The 21,427-nt window shown below is 50.0% G+C and overlaps 2 protein-coding genes across 5 annotated transcripts in view; one reads left to right on the forward strand and one right to left on the reverse strand.

Moving 5' to 3' along the window:
* The window catches only part of PXN (paxillin), a 55,135-nt gene extending 53,293 nt beyond the window's left edge, over window positions 1-1,842 (reverse strand). For 2 of the 4 annotated variants that reach the window (XM_055358164.2, XM_063694395.1), the window contains exon 1: window positions 1,676-1,833. In XM_055358164.2, the coding sequence (XP_055214139.1) occupies window positions 1,676-1,688 (13 nt within the window). In that variant the 5' untranslated portion in view covers window positions 1,689-1,833. Of the gene's footprint in view, window positions 1-1,675 lie in introns of all 4 variants that reach the window. The other 2 variants (XM_004053987.5, XM_004053988.5) reach the window with 2 other exon arrangements.
* LOC101129624 (putative nucleoside diphosphate kinase) lies at window positions 1,687-18,851 on the forward strand. Its single transcript, XM_063694542.1, has 3 exons — window positions 1,687-1,851; window positions 2,186-2,319; window positions 18,191-18,851. Exons 1-3 carry the CDS (start codon window positions 1,687-1,689, stop codon window positions 18,696-18,698), a joined length of 807 nt encoding a protein of 268 aa, XP_063550612.1. The 3' UTR covers window positions 18,699-18,851.
* The last annotated feature ends 2,576 nt before the right edge of the window (window positions 18,852-21,427 follow it).

The following is a 21,427-nucleotide window of genomic DNA, read 5'->3' on the forward strand; positions in this document are numbered from 1 at the left end:
GTTCCCACTGGGAAAGCACTGAGACTCTTAGATCCTGGTTCAAAGAACATCCCCCAGCCTCCTTCCAGATGAGCTATTTTTATGTGAAAAAAATATATACCTGCCTGGAAGCCATGCCAACCTTGAGCACACTGGAAAAATGGGTGCCAAGCTTGACCCAAAGGCAGAACCACGCTTGGCAGCCATCTCACTCTGCAAAACAAGCAGGACCCTACACCAACCCCAGCTCCAGGATCTCAGGGGCACCCTGATCCCCAAAGGAAGCTGGAGGGAAGCAGTCAAGTCCAGCACCTACAAATAGCCAGTCTTAACTTAGTGCCCGGCGCTGCTTGGTAGAGGTCCATCAGTCCTGTCTGCTGAATCTACTCCTCAGAGCCTGGGACAGAGGAAGCATCAGTGGTCACACAAGCCGCCCACAGTCCAGAGAGGAAAGACAAGGCTCCTACAGAGAAGAAACGTTGCCCCCTCCTCACCTCCCAAGCTCAGGGCCCTCCAGCTACAGGCGTGAAGGGGAGGGAGAGACAGCGAATCCTCCCACTCCTGCGTTCACGCCACCCAAGGCATTCCTAGAACCCTGGCACCAACCCCCTTGGGTTTAGAGTCGGCTTCCAGGAGATACTTTCTTTCCCCTAACACCAGATCAAGACTGGACTGAAAAGAGTAGCCTTGGGGCTCCAATAACAGGAAAACAGTAAAACTCTGTTCTGGGCATCCTGTCCTCTTTCACCTGCGTGGCTTCCAGCAGGGCCTGACGCAGAGAGGGTGGAGGGGACCCTGCTAGCCAGGACACGTTCAGGGATGGTCATACCTTGGGGCCCACCTTCCACCTCATTCCCCTGGCATTTCACCAGAATCTAGGGGTGGGGAGAGAATCAGGACTCCCAAATTACCGTTCTAGACTTAGATACCATGGAAGACGGACTGGTCTGTGAATTGAGAGGCTGGTCCACAGAGTGGGGAGGTCAGTGAGAGAAAATGAGTGATGGGTCCTTGAAACGGGGTGACCAGATTTGAAGTGGGGGGTCAGAAGAGCAGGCAGACTGGGAAACTTGTCTTTGAAATGGGGGTGTGGTCATCACACGCTCATCTCTAGCTTTTGCATCTGACTTGTGAAATGAAAGGCGTGGGCTCCGAGGGGTTATCCCTGAAGGGGGGTGCTAGTCTGTGAAGTGGGGGGCGGCCCTGGAGGGACGGGGAGCAGGTCGAGGAAATGAGGGAGCAGCCCATGAGATCGGGCAGCTGCTCCCCGAGTTGGGCGGTCGATCTGTGAGGTGGGGGTGGGGAGAGGTCTGCGAGGTGAGGGTCCCGTAGCTGACGAGGTGGTCTGCCGCAGGAAGTCTCGTCCCTGCAGCGGACGGGGTGGGTCCCTGAGGGGCGGGCTGGTCCCTGGGGCCCTTCTGGGAGATGGTGATGGGTCCCCGAGGTCGGGGGTCCAGAGGTGAAGCCGTCCCAGACGGGGGGTCGCTGCTGTGCGGTCGTTGCCGGGGCCGGCCTGGCCCGGGACTAAGGCCCGGTTAGGGATCCCAGCCCCGCGGAGCCCCGGCCGGCAGGGACGGGAGCTGAGGCCGGGGCCGCCGAGGGTGGGATCCCGCGGCCCCTGCCGCTCGCTGGCGCCCTCCTGGCCCCAAGCTGCGCGCCTCTCGCCTCCTCCTCCCTCGGCCTCCCGCTCACTCACCGAGGTCGTCCATGGCCGGACCACGGGCGCCGGCTCAGGGTCGCGCTAGCTGCCCGTCCCGGGGCCGCTCCTCTATGCCCCGCAACTTTTCCGCCGCGAGCCTCGGCCCGGAACAGAACGCGCCGCCGCCGCGCGCGCCCGCGCCCGCCGCGCGCCCCGCCCCCGGCCGCCCCCTTGTGCACGCGCGCCCCGCCCCCGGACACCCCCGTGAGCTTGCTGGCCCCGCCCCCTGCGCACGCTGGTCCCGCCCCCGCCAAGAGCCCGGGCAGTGGGCGTCGCTGGGCGGGGCGGTGGCGCCCCCTCGCGGCTAAGTGGGCAGGTGGGCGGCTCCCAGGCCTCCAGCCACTCCCATCCATCTTTCTGTGCCTCTCAAAGTCACTTGCCTGACCCTGCGGATGACAAATCCGTCCACAGTCAGCCATGTGTCTGTGCATTCGTCAGCCACTCGGTCATCACATGCCTGTCCACTGGACAGTCAGTTTTGCCCACCTGTCCGTCTGTCACCTGTAGGTCACCACCCAGGAGGACCATAAATCAGTACCAGGCAAGGCCCGGAGCCCGTGGCTGACCTTTCCTGGGGTCGTCCTCTGGATCAATGGCAGTGCAGCTCGCAGTTCACCCTTTCTGGCCCAAACCCAATACCTGTGTGGTTCCATCTCTCTTAATATTACTTCCACACATTCACCCTCCCTAGACACTTTTCCAAAACTGCATGGGGCAGAGGGGACCCCAGATTAGACATTAAAGGGAAAACTACAGGAAAGTCACACCCAGCGCTCCCACACACTCGGAAATTGGGTAATAATAACAGCTACCATTTATTGAGTGTCTGAATAGACAGACACTATATAGCTATTCTCTAAATTAATCCTCCTAGAGGTACTTCCCTACCCGTTGGGATGGGTGATGGCAGTTTGTGGATTTTATATAAAACTGCTCTGCAAGTACAGCTTCAAGTTCCCCTTGTCCCTCAAGAATCCAGGCCTTCTGGGTCAGGTCAGGTCCTCCAGAAAGCAGATGAGATGCTGAGATAAAGCTAGGGGTAATGCCCGTGACAGAGAAGGGGAAATAAGCAGGGTTGGGCAAGGAGACTCAGATCTGACAAACAGGTCAACCCATCAGGGAATTCCAGGACAAAAAAAAAATGAGAAGTCTCCTTGGGCAGAAGTATCCGGGTTCCAATGCTCCCACCATGTTCAGTCATTTTATAAAGGCAGATCCAAGCAGCTTCTGTGGCTGCCACATTCTCCTATAATAAATTCAAGACCAAAGACTGTTCCTCAAACACTCTATTGTGTGCTTTTCCAGCATCTTTCACATACCTCTATTTTGTTTTAGTTTTTGTGTGTTTTTGTTTTTGTTTGAGATGGAGTCCCAATCTGTTGCCCAGGTTGGAGTGCAGTGGTGCAATCTCAGCTCACTGCAACCTCCGCCTCCCAGGTTCAAGTGATTCTCTTGCCTCCTGCTGGGATTACAGGCGCATACCACCATGCCTGGCTAATTTTTGTATTTTTAGTAGAGATGGAGTTTCACCATGTTGGCCAGGCTGGTCTTGAACTCCTGATCTCAGGTGATCTCCTGCCTCCTGGTGGGATTACAGGCGTGTACTACCATGCCTGGCTAATTTTTGTATTTTTAGTAGAGACAGGGTTTCACCATGTTGGCCAGGCTGGTCTTGAACTCCTGACTTCAGGTGATCCGCCCCCCCTCAGCCTCCCAAAGTGCTGGGATTACAGGTGTGAGCCACCACGCCCAGCCTGTTTTTGTGTTTTTAAGACACAGTCTTGCTTTGTTGCGTAGGCTGGGATGATGAATAAGACTAACATGATGTCTACCTTCTTGAATCTAAAGGTGCGCGCAAAAGAGCAAAGTGGTTAGCATGAAGGATGAGTAGCCTCGCCCCACTCCCAGCTGTGTGGAACAGCATGTGCAAAGGTCTGTAGACAAGACATTTAATACTGACCACAAGCCTAGGAGATGAGCATTGTTAGCCCCTTTTACAGCTGGAAGAGTTGAGAGTCAGAGGTTGAGTTACTCCAGGTCATACAGCTAATAAGTAAGGAAACTGAGATTTGAACCTGGGGAGGCTTATGCCAAGGCCTGGTTATGAAACGGCTAAGTGAAACTGCTAACAACTTAGACCAACCCCAGGGCATACGCTTGTCCACTTCTCCAAAGGTCTAAAACCTTTCTTTTTCAAAGCTGTGTGGTCTGGAAATGCGAGGCACCCATTGAATGGGCAAGTTTCCCATTGGTATGCAGAGTTCTAAAGAGAACTGAAGCTTCAGAGTTGAGTGCTGGTGAACTCGAACACTCAGGTCCCTGCCAGGGATTTCCTCATGTAAATCATTCCTAAACCCCCATTTCCTCCCTGGCTTCCTTCTTCCCTCGGACTCTCACCCCACAGCAATTAAACTTGGTGTCTAGTTCAGGCTGCTACAACAAAATACTGTAGACCAAGTGACTTATAAACAACAGAAATTATTTTTTCACAGTTTTGGAGGCTGAAAGTTCAAGATCAGGGTGCCAGCACAGTCAGGTTCTGGTGAGGGCCCTCTTCTGGGTTGCAGACTGTTGACTTTTTGTACCCTCACATGGCTCAAAGAGGGTCCCTTTAATAAAGGCACTAACTAATCTCTTTCATGAGGGCTCTGCCCTCATGACCTAATCACCTGTCAGGCCTCACCTCCTAACACTATCGAATTGAGATTAGATTTCAACATATGAATTTTCAAGGATATGAACATTCAGTCCCTTGCATTTGATAAAATCAATCAGGTTTTTTCATTCTTCCTAAAGATTAAACGACATTGACAGAGCAGATGGACAACCCTGCTGACTTCTTGCTAGTGGTTCATCTTGGGCAATTTACTCTGTGCCTCAGTTTCTTCCCCTATAGAAAGGTTAATAGTAGCTACCTCTCAGAGTCCTCATAGGACTAAATAAGAAACTACACACCTAGTACTTAGAATGGTCCTTGTCACCACAAAATAACACTCTTCACTCAGCAGTAGAAACAGAACTCGACCAGGCTCACACCTGTAATCCCAGCACTTTGGAAGGCCAAGGCGGGCTGATCACTTGAGGTCAGGAGTTCGAGACCAGCCTGGCCGACATGGCGAAACACCATCTCTACTAAAAATATATAAATTAGCTGGGCATAGTGGTGTGCACCGGTAATTCCAGCTGCTCAGGAGGCTGAGGCAGGAGAATCACCTGAACCCAGGAGACGGAGGTTGCAGTGAGTCAAGATTGCGCCACTGCACTCCTGCCTGTGCAACAGAGTGAGACTCTGTCAAAAAAAAAAAAAGAAAGAAAGAAGGAAGGAAGGATGGAAGGAAGGAAGGAAGGAAGGAAAGAAAGAGAGAGAAAAGAAACAGAATGCAAGCCGGATATGCAATCAAAACTTTTCTTTCTTTTCTTTCTTTTTTTTGAGACAAGAGTCTCACTCTGTCGCCCAGGCTGGAGTGTAGCGGCATGATCTCAGCTCACTGCAAACTCTGCCTCCCGGGTTCAAGTGATTCTCCTGCCTCAGCCTCCTGAGTAGCTAGGATTACAGGCACCCGCTATCACACCCGACTAATTTTTGTATTTTTTTTTTTTTTTTTTTTTTTTTTGAGACGGAGTCTGGCTCTGTCGCCCAGGCTGGAGTGCAGTGGCGCAATCTCAGCTCACTGCAAGCTCCGCCTCCCGGGTTCACGCCATTCTCCTGCCTCAGCCTCCCAAGTAGCTGGGACTACAGGCGCCCGCCACCACGCCCAGCTAATTTTTTCTATTTTTAGTAGAGACGGGGTTTCACCGTGTTAGCTAGGATGGTCTCGATCTCCTGACCTCGTGATCCGCCCGTCTCGGCCTCCCAGAGTGCTGGGATTACAGGCGTGAGCCACCGCGCCTGGCCAATTTTTGCATTTCTTTAAGTAGAGATGGGGTTTCACCATGTTGGCCAGGCTGGTCTTGAACTCCTGACCTCAGGTGATCCCACCTGCCTCACCTCCCAAAGTGCTGGGATTGCAGGTGTGAGACGCCGCGCCCGGCCCAATCAAAACTTTTTTAGCCAAGTGCAATGGCATATGCCTGTAGTCCCACCTACATGGGATACTGAGGCAGGAGGATTGCTTGAGTTTAGGAGTTTGAGTCCAAACTGGGAAACTAGCAAGACCTCCTCTCTAAAAAATATCTTTAAAAAAATAAAAGAAACAGGCCAGGCACGGTGACTCATGCCTGTAATCCCAGCACTTTGGGAGGCCAAGATGGGTGGATTACCTCAGGTCAGGAGTTTGAGACCAGCCTGACCAACATGGTGAAACCCCATCTCTACTAAATATACAAAATTAGCTAGGTGTGGTGGCACATGCCTGTAATCCCAGCTACTTGGGAGGCTGAGTCAGGAGAATCGCTTAAACCCGGGAGGCGGAAGTTGCAGTGGGCCAAGATCGTGCCACTGCACTCCAGCCTGGCTTACAAGAGCAGAACTCCATCTCAAAAAATAAAAAATAAAAAAAATATATGGCCGGGCACGGCGGCTCATGCCTGTAATCCCAGCACTTTAGGAGGCCGAGGTGAGCAAACAACCTGAGGTCAGGAGTTCAAGACCAGCCTGGCTAACAGCCTGGTCTACTAAAAACACAAAAATTAGCCGGGCATGGTGGTGGGCACCTATAATCTCAGCTACTCCAGAGGCTGAGGCAGGAGAATCGCTTGAACCTGGGAGGTGGAGTTTGCAGTGAGCCAAGATCACACCACTGCACTCCAGCCTGGGGGACAGAGTGAGACTCCATCTCAAAATAAATAAATAAAATAGATAAAATTAATGTTAATAATATATTTTATTTAATTCAATATATCCTCAGTGTTGGCTGGGCATGGTGGCTCACACCTGTAATTCCAGCACTTTGGGAGGCCAAGGCGGGAGGATCACAAGGTCAGGAGATCAAGACCATCCTGGCCATGGTGAAACCCCATCTCTACTAAAAATACAAAAATTAGCTGGTGGCACATGCCTGTAATCCCAGCTACTCGGGAGGCTGAGGCAGGAGACTCACTTGAACCAGGGAGTCAGAGGTTGCAGTGAGCTGAGATCCCACCACTGCACTCTAGCCTGGCGACAGAGCAAAATTCTGTCTCAAAAAAAAAAAAAAAAAAAATCCTAAATGTTATCATTTCAACTTGTAATCAATATAACAAAATATCAGTGAGATATCTTACTCTTTTTTGTATGAAGTCTTCAAGATCCCATGTGTATTTTACACTTACAGCACATCTCAATCCAAATAGCCACATTTCTTTTCTTTTCTTTTTTTTTTTTTGAGACAGGGTCTCACTCTGTTGTCCATGCCGGAGTAGAGTGGTGAGACTGAGGCTTACTGCAGCCTCAATCTCCCAGGCTTAAGTGATCCTCCCATCTCTGTCTCCCGGGTAACTGGGACTACAGGCACATGTCACCGCACCTGGCTAATATTTTTTATTTTTAGTAGAGATGAGATTTTGCCATGTTGCCCAGGCTGGTCTTGAACTCCTGGGCTCAAGCCATCCGCCCACCTCTACCTCCCAAAGTGTTGGGATTACAGGCATGAGCCACTGCATCCGGCCCAGCTAGCCACATTTTAAGTACTCAGTAGTCACATGTGGCTAGCGGCTACTGCATTGAACAGTACAGTTTTAAATGTCAGCTGTCATCATTATTTTGGTTTGTTTTTTTTTTTTTGAGATGGAGTCTCGCTCTGTCACCCAGGCTGGAGTGCAATGGCACAATCTCGGCCCACTGCAACCTCGGCCTCCAGGGTTCAAGCAATTCTCCTGCCTCAGCCTCCCGAGTATCTGGGATTACCGGCGCGCACCACTACACCCGGCTAATTTTTGTATTTTTAGTAGAGACGGGGTTTCACCATGTTGGCCAGGGTGGTCTCCAATGCCTGACCTCGTGATCCGCCCACCTTGGCCTCCCAAAGTGCTGGGATTACAGGCATGAGCCACTACGCCTGGCCTATTTTGGGGGTTTTAACCTAAAAATCATTTCCTCAGAAAACTGTTCCCTGACCTGCTGAACTACGTCAGCCCTGTTATTAAAATCTTTTTTTGGGACAGGCGTGGTGGCTCACACCTGTAATCAGCACTTTGGGAGGCAAGACCAGCCTGGCCAATATGGTGAAACCCCCCCGTCTCTACTAAAAATACAAAAACTAGCCAGGTGTGGTGGCGCACACCTGTAATCCCAGCTACTCAGGAGGCTGAGGAAGGAAAATCACTCAAACCCAGGAGGTGGAGGTTGCAGTGAGCTGAGATCGCACCATTGCACTCCAGCCTGGGCAACAGAACAAGACTCCGTCTCAAAAAATAAAAATAAAAATAAATAAAATCTTTTTTTTAGCATTCTAGAAGCACTCATCATGATTATAATTAAATAATTCCTGGCCGGGCGCGGTGGCTCATGCCTGTAATCCCAGCACTTTGGGAGGCTGAGGCAGGCGGATCACGAGGTCAGGAGATCGAGACCATCCTGGCTAACACGGTGAAACCCCATCTCTACTAAAAATACAACAACAAAAAAAAATTAGCCAGGTGTGGTGGCGGGCATCTGTAGTCCCAGCTACTCAGGAGGCTGAGGCAGGAGAATGGCATGAAACCAGGAGGCAGAGCTTGCAGTGAGCCGAGATCGTGCCACTGCACTCCAGCCTGGGTGACAGAGTGAGACTCCTCTCAAAAAAATAAAAAATAAAAAAAAAATAATAATAATAATAATAATAATAATTCCGGCCAGGCACAGTGGCTCATGCCTGTAATCCCAGCATTTTGGGAGGCTGAGGTGGGCAGATCATGAGGTCAAGAGTTAGAGACCATCCTGGACAACATGGTGAAACCCCGTCTCTACTAAAAATACAAAAATTAGCTGGGCGTGGTGGCGCATGCCTGTAGTCCCAGCTACTCGGGAGGCTGAGGCAGGAGAATGGTGTGAACCCGGGAGGTGGGGCTTGCAGTGACCCGAGATTGCGCCACTGCACTCCAGCCTGGTGACAGAGCGAGACTCTGTCTCAAAAATAGTAATAATAATAATTCCTATTAACTTGTTATTTGTGTTTGTCTCCTACTAGACTGTAGGCTTCAGAAAGGTGGAGACCATTTGCTCATTGTTCTATCCCAGTGCTGGCATACAACAGGTGCTCAATAAAGATGTGTTGGGTGAATAACATTTATTAAGCACACACTTAATGAATTAGCCTTAGCACTGCATTAACTAAAGTTGGGAAGAAAGAGGTTAAGAGAAAAAAAGCAGCCGGGCATGGTGGCTCACACGTGTAATTCCAGCACTTTGGGAGGCCAAGGTGGGTGGATCACCTGAGGTCAGGAGTTCAACACCAGCCTGGCCAACATGGCGAAATCCCGTCTCTACTAAAAATACAAAAATTACCGGCCAGGCGTGGTGGCTCACGCAGCTCCCAGCACTTTGGGAGGCTGAGGCAGGTGGATCACCTGAGGTCCGCAGTTCGAGCCCAGCCTGACCAACATGGAGAAACCCCATCTCTACTAAAAATACAAAATTAGCCGGGCGTGGTGGCGCATGCCTGTAATCCCAGCTACTCGGGAGGCTGAGGCAGGAGAATGGCTTGAACCCGGGAGGCGGAGGTTGCTATGAGCCGAGATTGCGCCATTGCACTCCAGCCTGGGCAACAAGAGCGAAACTCTGTCTCAAAAAAAAAAAAAAAAAAAAAAATTACCTGGGCATGGTGGCACATGCCTGTCATCCCAGCTACTAGGGGAGCTGAGGCAGGAGGATCGTTTGAACCTGGGAGGCTTGCAGTGAGCCAAGATCATGCCACTGCACTCCAGCCTGGGCAACAGAGTGAGACTCTGTCTCAAAAAAAAAAAAAAAAAAAAAAGAGAGAGAGAATAAAAGCAGATCCAAAAGAGTCAGTTCCAGAGCTTATAATATAGATGTGGACATTTTCTTTACAAAATCAATAGTTGGTCATTGTGGCAAAGCGTCTCAAAAACTCGAATAAATGGCCAAGCACAGTGGCTCACACCTGTAATCCTAGCACTTGGGAGGCTGAGGCAGGAGGATCACTTGAGCTCAGGAGTTCCAGACCAGCCTGGGCAACATAGTAAGACCTCTTCTTTATTTTTATTTTATTTTTTATTGGATTTCCTTTCAGATTCAGACCTACAGATATCTTTTAAAATAAAAAACTTATTTTAAAATGAGTAAACTAAGATGAAAATTAAAATTATCCATAATCCAAAACTAAAAGAATGACCAGTTGTAGATTTTCCAGAGCGTTCTTTTACACACAAAAAACATACACATATGTTTTTAGATATAAAACATTAAATATATATTTGAATATTTTTGCACACTGTTTTGAAACTTGGTTTTCTCATTTACCCATTTATCACTACTTTGTTTTTTGTTTGGGGTTTTTTTGTTTTTTTTTTTTTTTGGGATAGGGTCTCCCTCTGTCACCCAGGGCTGGAGTACAGTGGTGCAAACACGGCTTACTGCAGCCTTGACCTCCCAGGCTCAAGTGACCCTCCCACCTCAGCCTCCTGAGTAGCTGGGACTACAGGTGTGCACCACCACATCTAGTTATTTTTTTAAATTTTTTGTAGAGCTGGGGGCCTCCCTATGTTGTCCAGCCTGTTCTTGAACTCCTAGGCTCAATCAGTCCTCCAGTCTTGGCCTCCCAAAGAGGTAGAATTACAAGCATGAGCCACTGTGGCCAGTCCAGTGTGAGCATCTTTTCATGGCATTTAACATTCTTCTGAAACATCAATTCCTTGGGTAAAACAGCATTGCATCATATAATTGTACCAGGATTTACTTAGCCAATCTCCTGAAAAAATTTAGTTACTTACAAATTTTCAGTATAATCAGCGATGCTAGGACAACAGCCTTGTAGTTAAATCTCAGAACACTTCCTTAATGATTTCCTGCAGATCAGTTCTTAAGTTGTGGAAGTGTGAGGTTAAGTGTCGCGTTAGTCCGTTTACTATGTGTTGACAAAGTGTGGTCTATAACAGCTGTATCTAGATAAATATATCATGTATATTTCATGAGTACTGAGTTGACATGCAACACTGTAGGGTGGTCCCAGGCATAATTCTCCCAAATGTAGTGTGACTAACTGCCACTGGTGGAATGAGAGGTTGTAGCTAGTACAAAGATTTATTATTTTATTTGTATTTTTGCAGACACAGAGAGGTCTCACTTTGTTGCCTAACTGGTCTCAAACTCCTGGGCTCAAGAAATCCTCCCACCTCGACCTCCCAAAGTGCTGGGATTACAGACATGAGCCACCATGCCCAGCTCAGTTTTTTTTTTTTTCTTCTTTCTGAGACAGAGTCTCGCTCTGTCGCCCAGGCTAGAGTGCAGTGGCGCGATCTCGGCTCACCGCAAGCTCCACCCCCCGGGTTCACGCCATTCTCCTGTCTCAGCCTCCCAAGTAGCTGGGACTACAGGCGCCTGCCACCATGCCTGGCTAATTTTTTGTATTTTTAGTAGAGACGGGGTTTCACCGTGTTAGCCAGTATGGTCTCGATCTCCTGACCTCGTGATCCGCCTGCCTCGGCCTCCCAAAGCGCTAGGATTACAGGCGTGAGCCACCGCGCCCGGCCAGATTCCTTATTTTAATAGTTACATATTTATGTGTTAGAAAATTATCTAATTAGCACATAAAACCTGCGATGGCTCCAATATTATTTATTTATTTATTTATTTATTTAAATTTTTGAGACGGAATCTCGCTTTGTCACCAGGCTGGAGTGCGGTGGCACAATCTTGGCTTACTGCAACCTCCGCCTCCCGGGTTCAAGTGATTCTCCTGCCTCAGCCTCCCGAGTAGCTGGGACTACAGGCGCCCGCCACCACGCCTGGCTAGCTTTTGTATTTTTAGTAGAGATGGGGTTTCACCATGTTGGCCAGGATGGTCTCGATCTCTTGACCTCATGATCCACCTGCCTCGGCTTCCCAATGTGCTGGGATTACAGGCATGAGCCACCGCGCCTGGCCCAGCTCTAATATTATTGTTTAGGATAAAGATAAGGTTTTTTTGTTTGTTTGTTTTAAAGTGGGTCCACTTAAAGAAAACTATGTAGGGGCGGGCACAGTGGCTCATGCCCATAATCCCAGCATTGTGAGAGTCTGAGGGCTGAGGAGGGTGGATCACCTGAGGTCAGGAGTTCAAGACCAGCCTAGCCAACATGGCAAAACGCCATCTCTACTAAAAATACAAAAATTAGCCAGTGTGGTGGTGCGGGCCCCGTAGTCCCAGCTACTTTGGTAGGCTGACGTGGGAGGATCACTTGAGCCTGGGAGGCGGATGTTGCAGTGAACCGAGATTATGCCACTGCACTCCAGCCTGGGTGACACAGCAAGACTTCATCTCAAAAAAAACAAAACAAAACAAAAAAAACAAAACAAGAAGATTTGAGCTAGAATTCCAGTTTTCCTCAGTTCCCATTTGGGGATCCTGGGAGAGTCTCTCAGCCTCAGTTTTCTCATCTGTGAGATGGGGATATTGAGAATTCTTCTCCATATGGCATGCCTGCCTGGAAGGGCTTATAAACAAAGAATTGTGTCTGGGCATGGTGGTTCATGCCTATAATCCCAGTACTTAGGGAAGCCGAGGTGGGCAGATCACTTGAGGTCAGGAGTTCGAGACCAGCCTGGCCAACATGGTGAAACCCCGTCCCTACTAAAAACACAAAAATTAACTGGGTGTGGTGGCGTGCACCTGTAATTCCAGCTACTTGGGAGGCTGAGGCAGGTAGAATCACTTGAACTCAGGAGACAGAGGTTGCAGTAAGCCGAGACTGGGCCACTGCACTCCAGCCTGGGCAACAGAGTGAGACTCCCATCTCAAAAAAAAAAAAAAAAAGTTAAAGAAAACAAAGAATTATAAGGTCAAACAGGATCTCAAGAGATTCTCCAACCTTTTCTCAGGTGAAGGGGCTGGATTTCCACCTTCATCCTCCTCTCTATCACCTAAGGACCTCACATGTTGACCGGGTGTGCACCTGGAAGTCATCCTCTGTTCCTCCCCGTCCTCACTTTCCACACCCAGTTCTGCCTGTCCATCTGCAAAGTGTAGCCCAGTTCCCACCCCTACCCCCTCATTTTCACCTCTGCAATTATATCTCTAGGTGCAGCCACGCACTACCCTCTCTTGCCTGGGATTACTGCATGAACCTCCAAACTGGACCTCTATTGTCAATTTTCTACCCAGAAGCCAATAAGCCAATGTTATCTTTTTAAAAAAAATTTTTTGAGATGGAGTCTTGCTGTATCACCCAGGCTGGAATGCAATGGCGCAATCTTGACTCACTGCAACCGTCGCCTCCCAGGTTCAAGCCATTCTCCTGCTCCAGCCTCCCAAGTAGCTGGGACTACAGGCACGCTATCACGCCCGGCTAATTTTTCTTATTTTTAGTAGAGACAGGGTTTTGCCATGTTGGCCAGGCTGGTTCTGAACTCCTAACCTTGAGTGATCCACCCCCCTCGGCCTCCCAAAGTGCTGGGATTACAGGCGTGAGCCACGGCACCAGCCTAATGTTATCTTATTTTATTTAATTGATTTATTTATTTCGAGACGGAGTCTCACTCTGTCGTCCAGGCTGGAGTGCAGTGGTGTGATCTTGGCTCACCGCAACCTCCGCCTCCCAGGTTCAAGTGATTCTCCTGCCTCAGCCTACTGGGTAGCTGTGATTACAGTCACACGACACAACACCTGGATAATTTTTTGTATTTTTAGTAGAGACAGTGTCTCACCATGTTGGCCAGTCTGGTCTCGAACTCCTGACCTCTGGAGATCCGTCCCCCTCGGCCTCCCAAAGTGCTGGGATTACAGGCGTGAGTACCTGGCAATGTTATGTTTTTTTTTTGTTTTTTAGTATTTATTGATCATTCTTGGGTGTTTCCCAGAGAGGGGGATGTGGCAGGGTCATAGGATAATAGTGGAGAGAAGGTCAGCAGATAAATACGTGAACAAAGGTCTCTGGTTTTCCCAGGCAGAGGTCCCTGCGGCCTTCGGCCTTCAGCAGTGTTTGTGTCCCTGGGTACTTGAGATTAGGGAGTGGTGATGACTCTTAAGGCGCATGCTGCCTTCAAGCATCTGTTTAACAAAGCACATCTTGCACCGCCCTTTATCCATTTAACCCTGAGTTGACACAGCACATGTTTCAGAGAGCACGGGGTTGGGGGTAGGGTTATAGATTAACAGCATCCCAAGGCAGAAGAATTTTTCTTAGTACAGAACAAAATGGTGTCTCCTATGTCTACTTCTTTCTACACAGACACAGTAACAATCTGGTCTCTCTTTCTTTTCCCCACATTTCCCCCTTTTCTTTTCGACAAAACCGCCATCGTCATCATGGCCCGTTCTCGATGGTCGCTGTCTCTTCGGAGCTGTTGGGTACACTTCCCAGGCGGGGCGGCCTGGCAGAGGCGCTCCTCACTTCCCAGACGGGGTGGCGGCCGGGCAGAGGCGCTCCTCACCTCCCAGAAGGGGTGGTGGCTGGGCAGAGGCGCCCCTCACATCCCAGACGATGGGCGGCCGGGCAGAGGCACCCCCCTCCTCCCTGATGGGGCAGCCGGGCAGAAACGCCCCCCACCTCCCAGACGGGGCGGCCGGGCAGAGGCGCCCCCCACCTCCCAGATGAAGGGCGGCCAGGCAGGGGCACTCCCCACCTCCCAGATGAAGGGCGGCCAAGCAGAGGCACTCCCCACCTCCCAGACGGGGGGCCGGGCAGAGACGCCCCTCACCTCCCAGACAGGGCGGCCGGGCAGAGGCGCCCACTTACCAGACGGGGCGGCCAGGTAGAGGCACTCCTCCCAGATGGGGTGGTGGCCGGGGAGAGGTGCTCCTCACCTCCCAGATGGGGTGGCGGCCGGGCAGAGGCACTCTTCGCTTCCCAGACGGGGCGGCCGGGCAGAGGCGCTCCTCGCCTCCCAGACGGGGCGGCCGGGCAGAGGCTGTAATCTTAGCACTTTGGGAGGCCAAGGCAGGTGGCTGGAAGGTGGAGGTTGGAGCGAGCCGAGATCACGCCACTGCACTCCAGCCTGGGCAACACTGAGCATTGAGTGAGCGAGACTCCGTCTGCAATCCCAGCACCCCGGGAGGCCGAGGCGGGCAGACCACTCGAGGTCAGAAGCTGGAGACCAGCCCGGTCAACAGGGCGAAACCCTGTCTCCTCCAAAAATACAAAAACCAGTCAGGCGTGGCGGCACGCGCCCGCAATCCCAGGCACTTGGCAGGCCAAGCCAGGAGAACCAGGGGAGCCCGGGGCAGGGAGGCTGCAGCGAGCCGAGACCACGGCACTACAGTCCAGCCTCGGCAACAGAGGGAGACCGAAGAAAGAAAGAGGGAGAGGGGGATGGGGAGGGGGAGGGGGAGGGAGCTGTTATGTTTTTTTTAAAAAAGTCAACTTTATTGGGCTAAGTGCAGTGGCTCATGCCTGTAATCCTAGCACTTTGGGATCTTGACATAGCTGATCTCAGATCTTGGCATAGCTGTTCACGTGCCACCTCTGCGGGTCCTGAACATTTTATCTAAAGTCTCCCCGTACCCCACCAAATCAGACTCCTTACCCTGGTATTTGTTGAGGTTCACCTTCTGCCATTATATTCTGTGTTTATTTGTGTACTTGTTTATTATTTGTCTCTGCCTCCCCCATTAAAATGTCAGGGCTATGAGAACAGGGACTATGTCTGTCTTGTTTGCTGCTTGTTCACCAGCATCTGGAATGGTAGGTTTGAGTAACTATTTCTGAACGAATGAAAGACTGGCAACATGGAGATGCCAGGAGATGAGTGAGCTGGGCTGCATAATTAGTTGTAGCATCAGGATGAAAACCCCAATGTCCTGGCCCCCAGCCCAAACCTCTCTCCTCCTTCTCAGGCCATTCACTGATCTTCCCAGGACTGACACACAAGACAGTACAGGGGTCTTAACTGCAGTGGTTTTTTGTTTTTTTTGTTTGTTTGTTTGTTTTTTGAGACGGAGTCTCCTCTGTCGCCCAGGCTAGAGTGCAGTAGCGTGATCTCAGCTCACTGCAAGCTCCACCCCTTGAGTTCACACCATTCTCCTGTCTCAGCCTCCCGAGTAGCTGGGACTACAGGTGCCCATCACCATTCCTGGCTAATTTTTTTTTTTGTATTTTTAGTAGAGACGGGGTTTCACCGTGTTAGCCAGGATGGTCTCAGTCTTCTGACCTTGTGATCTGCCCGTCTCAGCCTCCCAAAGTGCTGGGATTACAGGCATGAGCCACCATGCCTGGCCCGTTTTTTTGTTTGTTTGTTTTCCCCAAGATGGAGTCTTGCTCTGTTGCCCAGAGCTGGAGTGCAATGGCACAATCTCGGCTCACTGCAACCTCCGCCTCCTAGGTTCAAGCAATTCTCCTGCCTCAGCCTGGAGTAGCTGGGATTACAGGCGTGATCCACCACACCCGGGTAATTTTTGTATTTTTAGTAGAGATGGGGTTTCACCAAGTTGGCCAGGCGGGTATCGAACTCCTGACCTCGTGATCCACCTGCCTCGGCCTCCCAAAATATTGAGATTACAGGCTTGAGCCACCATGCCCAGCCGCAGTGCTGTTTTTAAGAGCAAGAGACTGGAAACAACTCAAATGTCCATCAATAGGGGGCTGGTTAATTAAATCACATACAGTTCTACAACAGAAAATTATGTAGCCACAGAAAAGATCCCAGGAAGCTCAAATGTACTGAAACGAAACAGCTTCCAAGATCTGAAAACATAACACTGAACGATGTAGGTAACGTGTGTATCATTTGTGGGAAAAAGTGGGATACAATATGTTTATAAGATACTTATACAGGCCGGTGCGGTGGCTCACGTCTGTAATCCCAGCACTTTGGGAGGCCAAGGCAGGCGGATCACGAGGTCAGCAGGTCGAGACCAGCCTGGCCAATTTGATGAAACCCCATCTCTACTAAAAATACAAAAATTAGCCAGGCACGGTGCCTCATGCCTGTAATCCCAGCTACTCGGGAGGCTGAGGCAGGAGAATCACTTGAACCCGGAGGGGGAGGTTGTGTTGAGCAGAGATTGAGCCATTGCACTCTAGCCTGGGCAACAAGAGTGAAACTCCATCTCAAAAAAAAGAAAAAAAAAAAAAGGTACTTATACAAGGCTGGGTGCGGTGGCTCACGCCTGTAATCCCAACACTTTGGGAGGTCAAGGAGGGTGGACTGCTTGAGCCCAGGAGTTCCAGACCAACCTGGGCAACATGGTGAAACCCCATCTCTAAAAAAATACGAAAAAAGTTAGTCGGGCATGGTGGTGGGCCCCTGAGGTAGAGTATCACTTGAGCCCAGGAGGTGAAGCATACAGTGTGCCACTATACTCCAGACTGGAGGACAGAGTGAGGCTGTGTCTAAAAAAAAAAAAAAAAAGATAAAAAAGATACTTATACAAATTGAAACAACTCTGGAAGAATGCACACTACCAATGTTAACTGGCTAGGGTTGGGGCTGGAGGAATGGGGTGGCTGGGAATCAAGAGTAGAAAGGAGATTTCACTAAGTACTCTTTTGCATAGTTTGAATTTTTTTTTTAGGGGCAGAGTCTTGCTCTATCTCCAGGCTGGAGTCCAATGGCACGATCTCGGCTCACTACAACCTCCGCCTGCTGGGTTCAAGCGATTCTCCTGCCTCAGCCTCCTGAGTAGCTGGGATTACAGATGCGTGCCACCATGCCCAGCTAATTTTTTGTATCTTTAGTAGAGATGGGGTCTCACTATGTTGGCCAGGCTGGTCTTGAACTCCTGACCTCGGGTAATCTGCCTGCCTTGGCCACCCAAAGTGCTGGGATTACAGGTGTGAGCCATTGAGCTCGGCCCCCATATGTAACTTAATCTATTGCTAAAACAAATTAATATTTTACAAAAATAGGCCAGGCACAGTGGCTCACACCTGTAATCCCAGCATTTTGGGAGGCCGAGGCGGGCGGATCACGAGGTCAAGAGTTCTAGACCAGCCTGGCCAACATGGTGAAACCCCATCTCTACTAAGAATACAAAAATTAGCCGGGCATGGTGGTATGCCTGTAATCCCAGCTACTGGGGAGGCTGAGGCAGGAGAATCACTTGAACCCAGGAGTGGGAGGTTGCAGTGAGCTGAGATCGCACCATTGCAGTCCAGCCTGGGTGACAAGAGGGAGACTCTGTCTCAAAAAATAAAAATAAAATAAATAAATAAATAAATAAATAATTTTTAAAAAGTACATTTAAAAAAATGTCACTACTGGACGGGTGTGGTGGCTAGTGCCTATAATCTCAGCACTTAGGGAAGCCAGGTGGGAGGATCGCTTGAGTTCAGGAAAACAGCCCATCTTTACAAAACATTAAAAAAGTATCCAGTTGTAGAGGTGCCAACCTGTAGTCCTAGGTACTGGGGATGTTGAGGAAGGAAGATTGCTTGAGCCCAGGAGTTGGAGGCTGCAGTGAGCCATGATCACACCATTACACTCCAACCTGGGTGACAGAGCAAGTCCTTGTTCCAAAAAAGAAAGAGAGGAGCGCAGCGCCGCCGCCCGGCCCCTCCAGCTTCCCGGACCACGGCCAACCTCGAGCGCACCTTCATCACCATCAAGCCGGACAGCATGCAGCGCGGCCTGGTGGGCAAGATCATCAAGCGCTTCGAGCAGAAGGGGTTCCGCCTCATGGCCATGAAGTTCCTCCTGGCCTCTGAAGAACACCTGAAGCAGCACTACATTGACCTGAAGGACCGCCCATTCTTCCCTGGGCTGGTGAAGTACATGAACTCAGGGCCGGTCGTGGCCATGGTCTGGGAGGGGCTGAACGTGGTGAAGACAGGCCGAGTGATGCTTGGGGAGACCAATCCAGCAGATTCTAAGCCAGGCACCATTCGTGGGGACTTTTGCATTCAGGTTGGCAGGAACATCATTCATGGCAGTGATTCAGTAAAAAGTGCTGAAAAAGAAATCAGCCTACGGTTTAAGCCTGAAGAACTGGTTGACTACAAGTCTTGTGCTCATGACTGGGTCTATGAATAAGAGGTGGACACAGCAGCAGTCTCCTTCAGCACGGTGTGGTGTGTCCCTGGACGCAACTCTTCATTCTACTGACTTAGAGGCAACAGGATTGATCATTCTTTTATAGAGCATATTTGCCAATAAAGCTTTTGGAAGCTGGAAAAAAAAAAGAAAGAGAGAAGGGGAGGGAGGGGAGGGAGGAAGGAAGGAAGGAAGGAAGGAAGGAAGGAAGGAAGGAAGGAAGGAAGGAAGGAAGGAAGGAAGGGGAAAGTTAAATAGAAAGAAAGAGACACAGACGGGCCGCGAGCGGTGGCTCATGCCTGTAATCCCAGCACTTTGGGAGGCTGAGGTGGGCGGATCACAAGGTCAGGACATCAAGACCATCGTGGCTAATACAGTGAAACCCCGTCTCTACTAAAAATACAGAAAAGTAGCCGGGCGTGGTAGCACATGCCTGTAGTCCCAGCCACCCGGAAGCCTGAAGCAGGAGAATCAGTTGAACCCGGGAGGCGGAGGTTGCAGTGAGCTGAGATCACGCCACTGCACTCCAGGCTGGGCGATAGAGTGAGACTCCATTTCAAAAAAAAAAGAAAGAAAGAAAAAAGAAAGAAAAGAAAGAAAAAAGAAAGAAAAGAAAGGCAGTACAGACACTAACAAGAGGGGCCTCAACCGCTCAAAAGTGATTCAACTGAGACTTGAAAACGTTTCCTGGAAAAGAGCTAACCCTAGCTTGATGTTTTGCGAAAGGGAGGCTGTGGGAAGAGCATTCTGGAGGGAGGGGTTGGTATTTGGAAAGGTATGCCGAGGGCCCCAGAATAGGGGTAGTAAGATGGAAAGTTTCCAGCCTCCCCTGGCTTATCTCAAGGAGGAGCCTCATGGCTCAGAGGGTGGGTCCTACCAGGCCCTTCGGCCCTCTAGGAGAGGCTCCACGTGTCCAGGAAACCCAAAACAGGCAAGGGTTTAAATCTCAGTTCTGGCTGGGCGCGGTGGCTCACGCATATAATCCCAGTACTTCCCAGGCCGAGGTGGGTGGATCACTTGAGCTCAGGAGGTCGAGACCAGCCTGGGCAACATGGCGAAACCCTGTCTGTACCAAAAAAACAAAAAATTAGCCAGGCGTGGTGGTGGGTGCCTGTGGTCCCAGCTACTCGGGAGGCTGAGGTGGGAGGATCGCTTGAGCTCAGGAGGCGGAGGTTGTGGTCAGCTGAGCTTCCACCACTGCACTCCAGCCTGGGTGACACAGTGAGACCCCATCTAAAAAATAATAATAATAAATAAATAAATAAATAAAAATCCCAGTTCTATCTGCCAACTGTGTAGTCTTAGGCATGATACCTCATCTTTCACCTTTCTGAGCCTCACTTTTCTCTTCAGTAAAATGGGAGTGAGGTTCTACAGCTTTAATAGTAGTTGTGTGGTTTGAGACCAAGTGACTTGACCACTCTGAGCCTCAGTTGCCTTCTTTGTAAATCTGGATAATAAAACATATACATGCCTTCCATGGCTGTTATGTGGATTTAACAACAAAAACAAAAATGCATGAAAAGGGCTGAGAAATTGTAGCTATTAGCATCATCGAAGAACCGAGGTGAGACTTTAGGGCTAAGAGGGAAAAGGACAGATTTGGGGATTTATCCAGCCACTCAAGTGCTGAATCGAGTTGTTGTGAGTTAATAATAAATATTATTATTATTGAGAACACATTGTCTAACATGTGTAAAGCATCATGTTAAGTCTTTAAAACCTAATGGGTGTTTTATGTCTTATTTACAGGCCAGGAAACTGAGGCTTATTAAGTAAAGTCACCTGCTCCCAGCTACAGCTACAAAGTGGAAGAGTCAGGATTCAAACCCAAGACTGTCTGACTCATGAAGGGGAGTGTCAGGGTTGTGCCACAGCCTTTGGGCAAGTCCAGGATTCCCAGCCGACTTGGACACAGTGCCTTGGGAAGGCTCTGGCTGCCCCTGAATTTGGGAGAAGGACACAGTCTGGGTTACTGCCCTGCATAAAACCTTCATGACACCAGAATAAAGCCCAGTGGTTTTTCCTGATCTCATTGGAGGGCCCAGTATGTACCTCCTCACCAACTCTCTCTACTTCCTCCCTTCTCAGCTCCACTCACTGGGAATGATTTTCAGGTTGTTCAATAAGCCTTGTTGGGCCGGGCGTGGTGGCTCATGCCTGTAATCCCAGCACTTTGGGAGGCCAAGGCGGGTGGATCACTTGAGGACAGGAGTTCGAGACCAGCCTGGCCAACATGGCGAAACCCCATCTCTACTAAAAATACAAAAGTCAGCCGGGCGTGGTGGTGCATGACTATAATCCCAGCTACTCAGGAGGCTGAGGCAGGAGAATCACTTGAACCCAGGAGGCAAAGGTTGCAGTAAGCTGAGATCGTGCCACTGTACTCCAGCCTGGGAGACAGAGCAAGACTCCACCTAAAAAAAAAAAAAAAAAAAAAAAAAAAAAAATTGGCCACGATGGCCAGGTATGGTGGCTCCTGCCTGTAATCCCAGCACTCAGGGAGGCCGAAGCAGGTGGATGACCTGAGATCGGGAGTTCGAGACCAGCCTGAACATGGAGAAACCCCATCTCTACTAAAAATACAAAATTAGCCGGGTGTGGTGGCGCATGCCTGTAATATCAGCTACTCAGGAAGCTGAGGCAGGAGAGTCGCTTGAACCTGGGAGACGGAGGTTGCGGTGAACCGAGATTGTGCCATTGCACTTCACCTGGACAACAAGAGTGAA

This window comes from Gorilla gorilla, chromosome 10 (assembly GCF_029281585.2).
Source record: "Gorilla gorilla gorilla isolate KB3781 chromosome 10, NHGRI_mGorGor1-v2.1_pri, whole genome shotgun sequence".
Lineage (NCBI taxonomy): Eukaryota > Metazoa > Chordata > Mammalia > Primates > Hominidae > Gorilla > Gorilla gorilla.

Bases quoted from the DNA above. Each gene is read 5' to 3' on its own strand.
- LOC101129624 (XM_063694542.1), top strand. From the start codon at position 1,687: ATGGCCGGACCACGGGCGCCGGCTCAGGGTCGCGCTAGCTGCCCGTCC. The intron at 1,852-2,185 runs GTGCACGCGCGC...TGTCACCTGTAG, and splicing joins CCGCCCCCGGCCGCCCCCTT to GTCACCACCCAGGAGGACCA. The intron at 2,320-18,190 runs GTGTGGTTCCAT...GTTCCAAAAAAG, and splicing joins CTGGCCCAAACCCAATACCT to AAAGAGAGGAGCGCAGCGCC.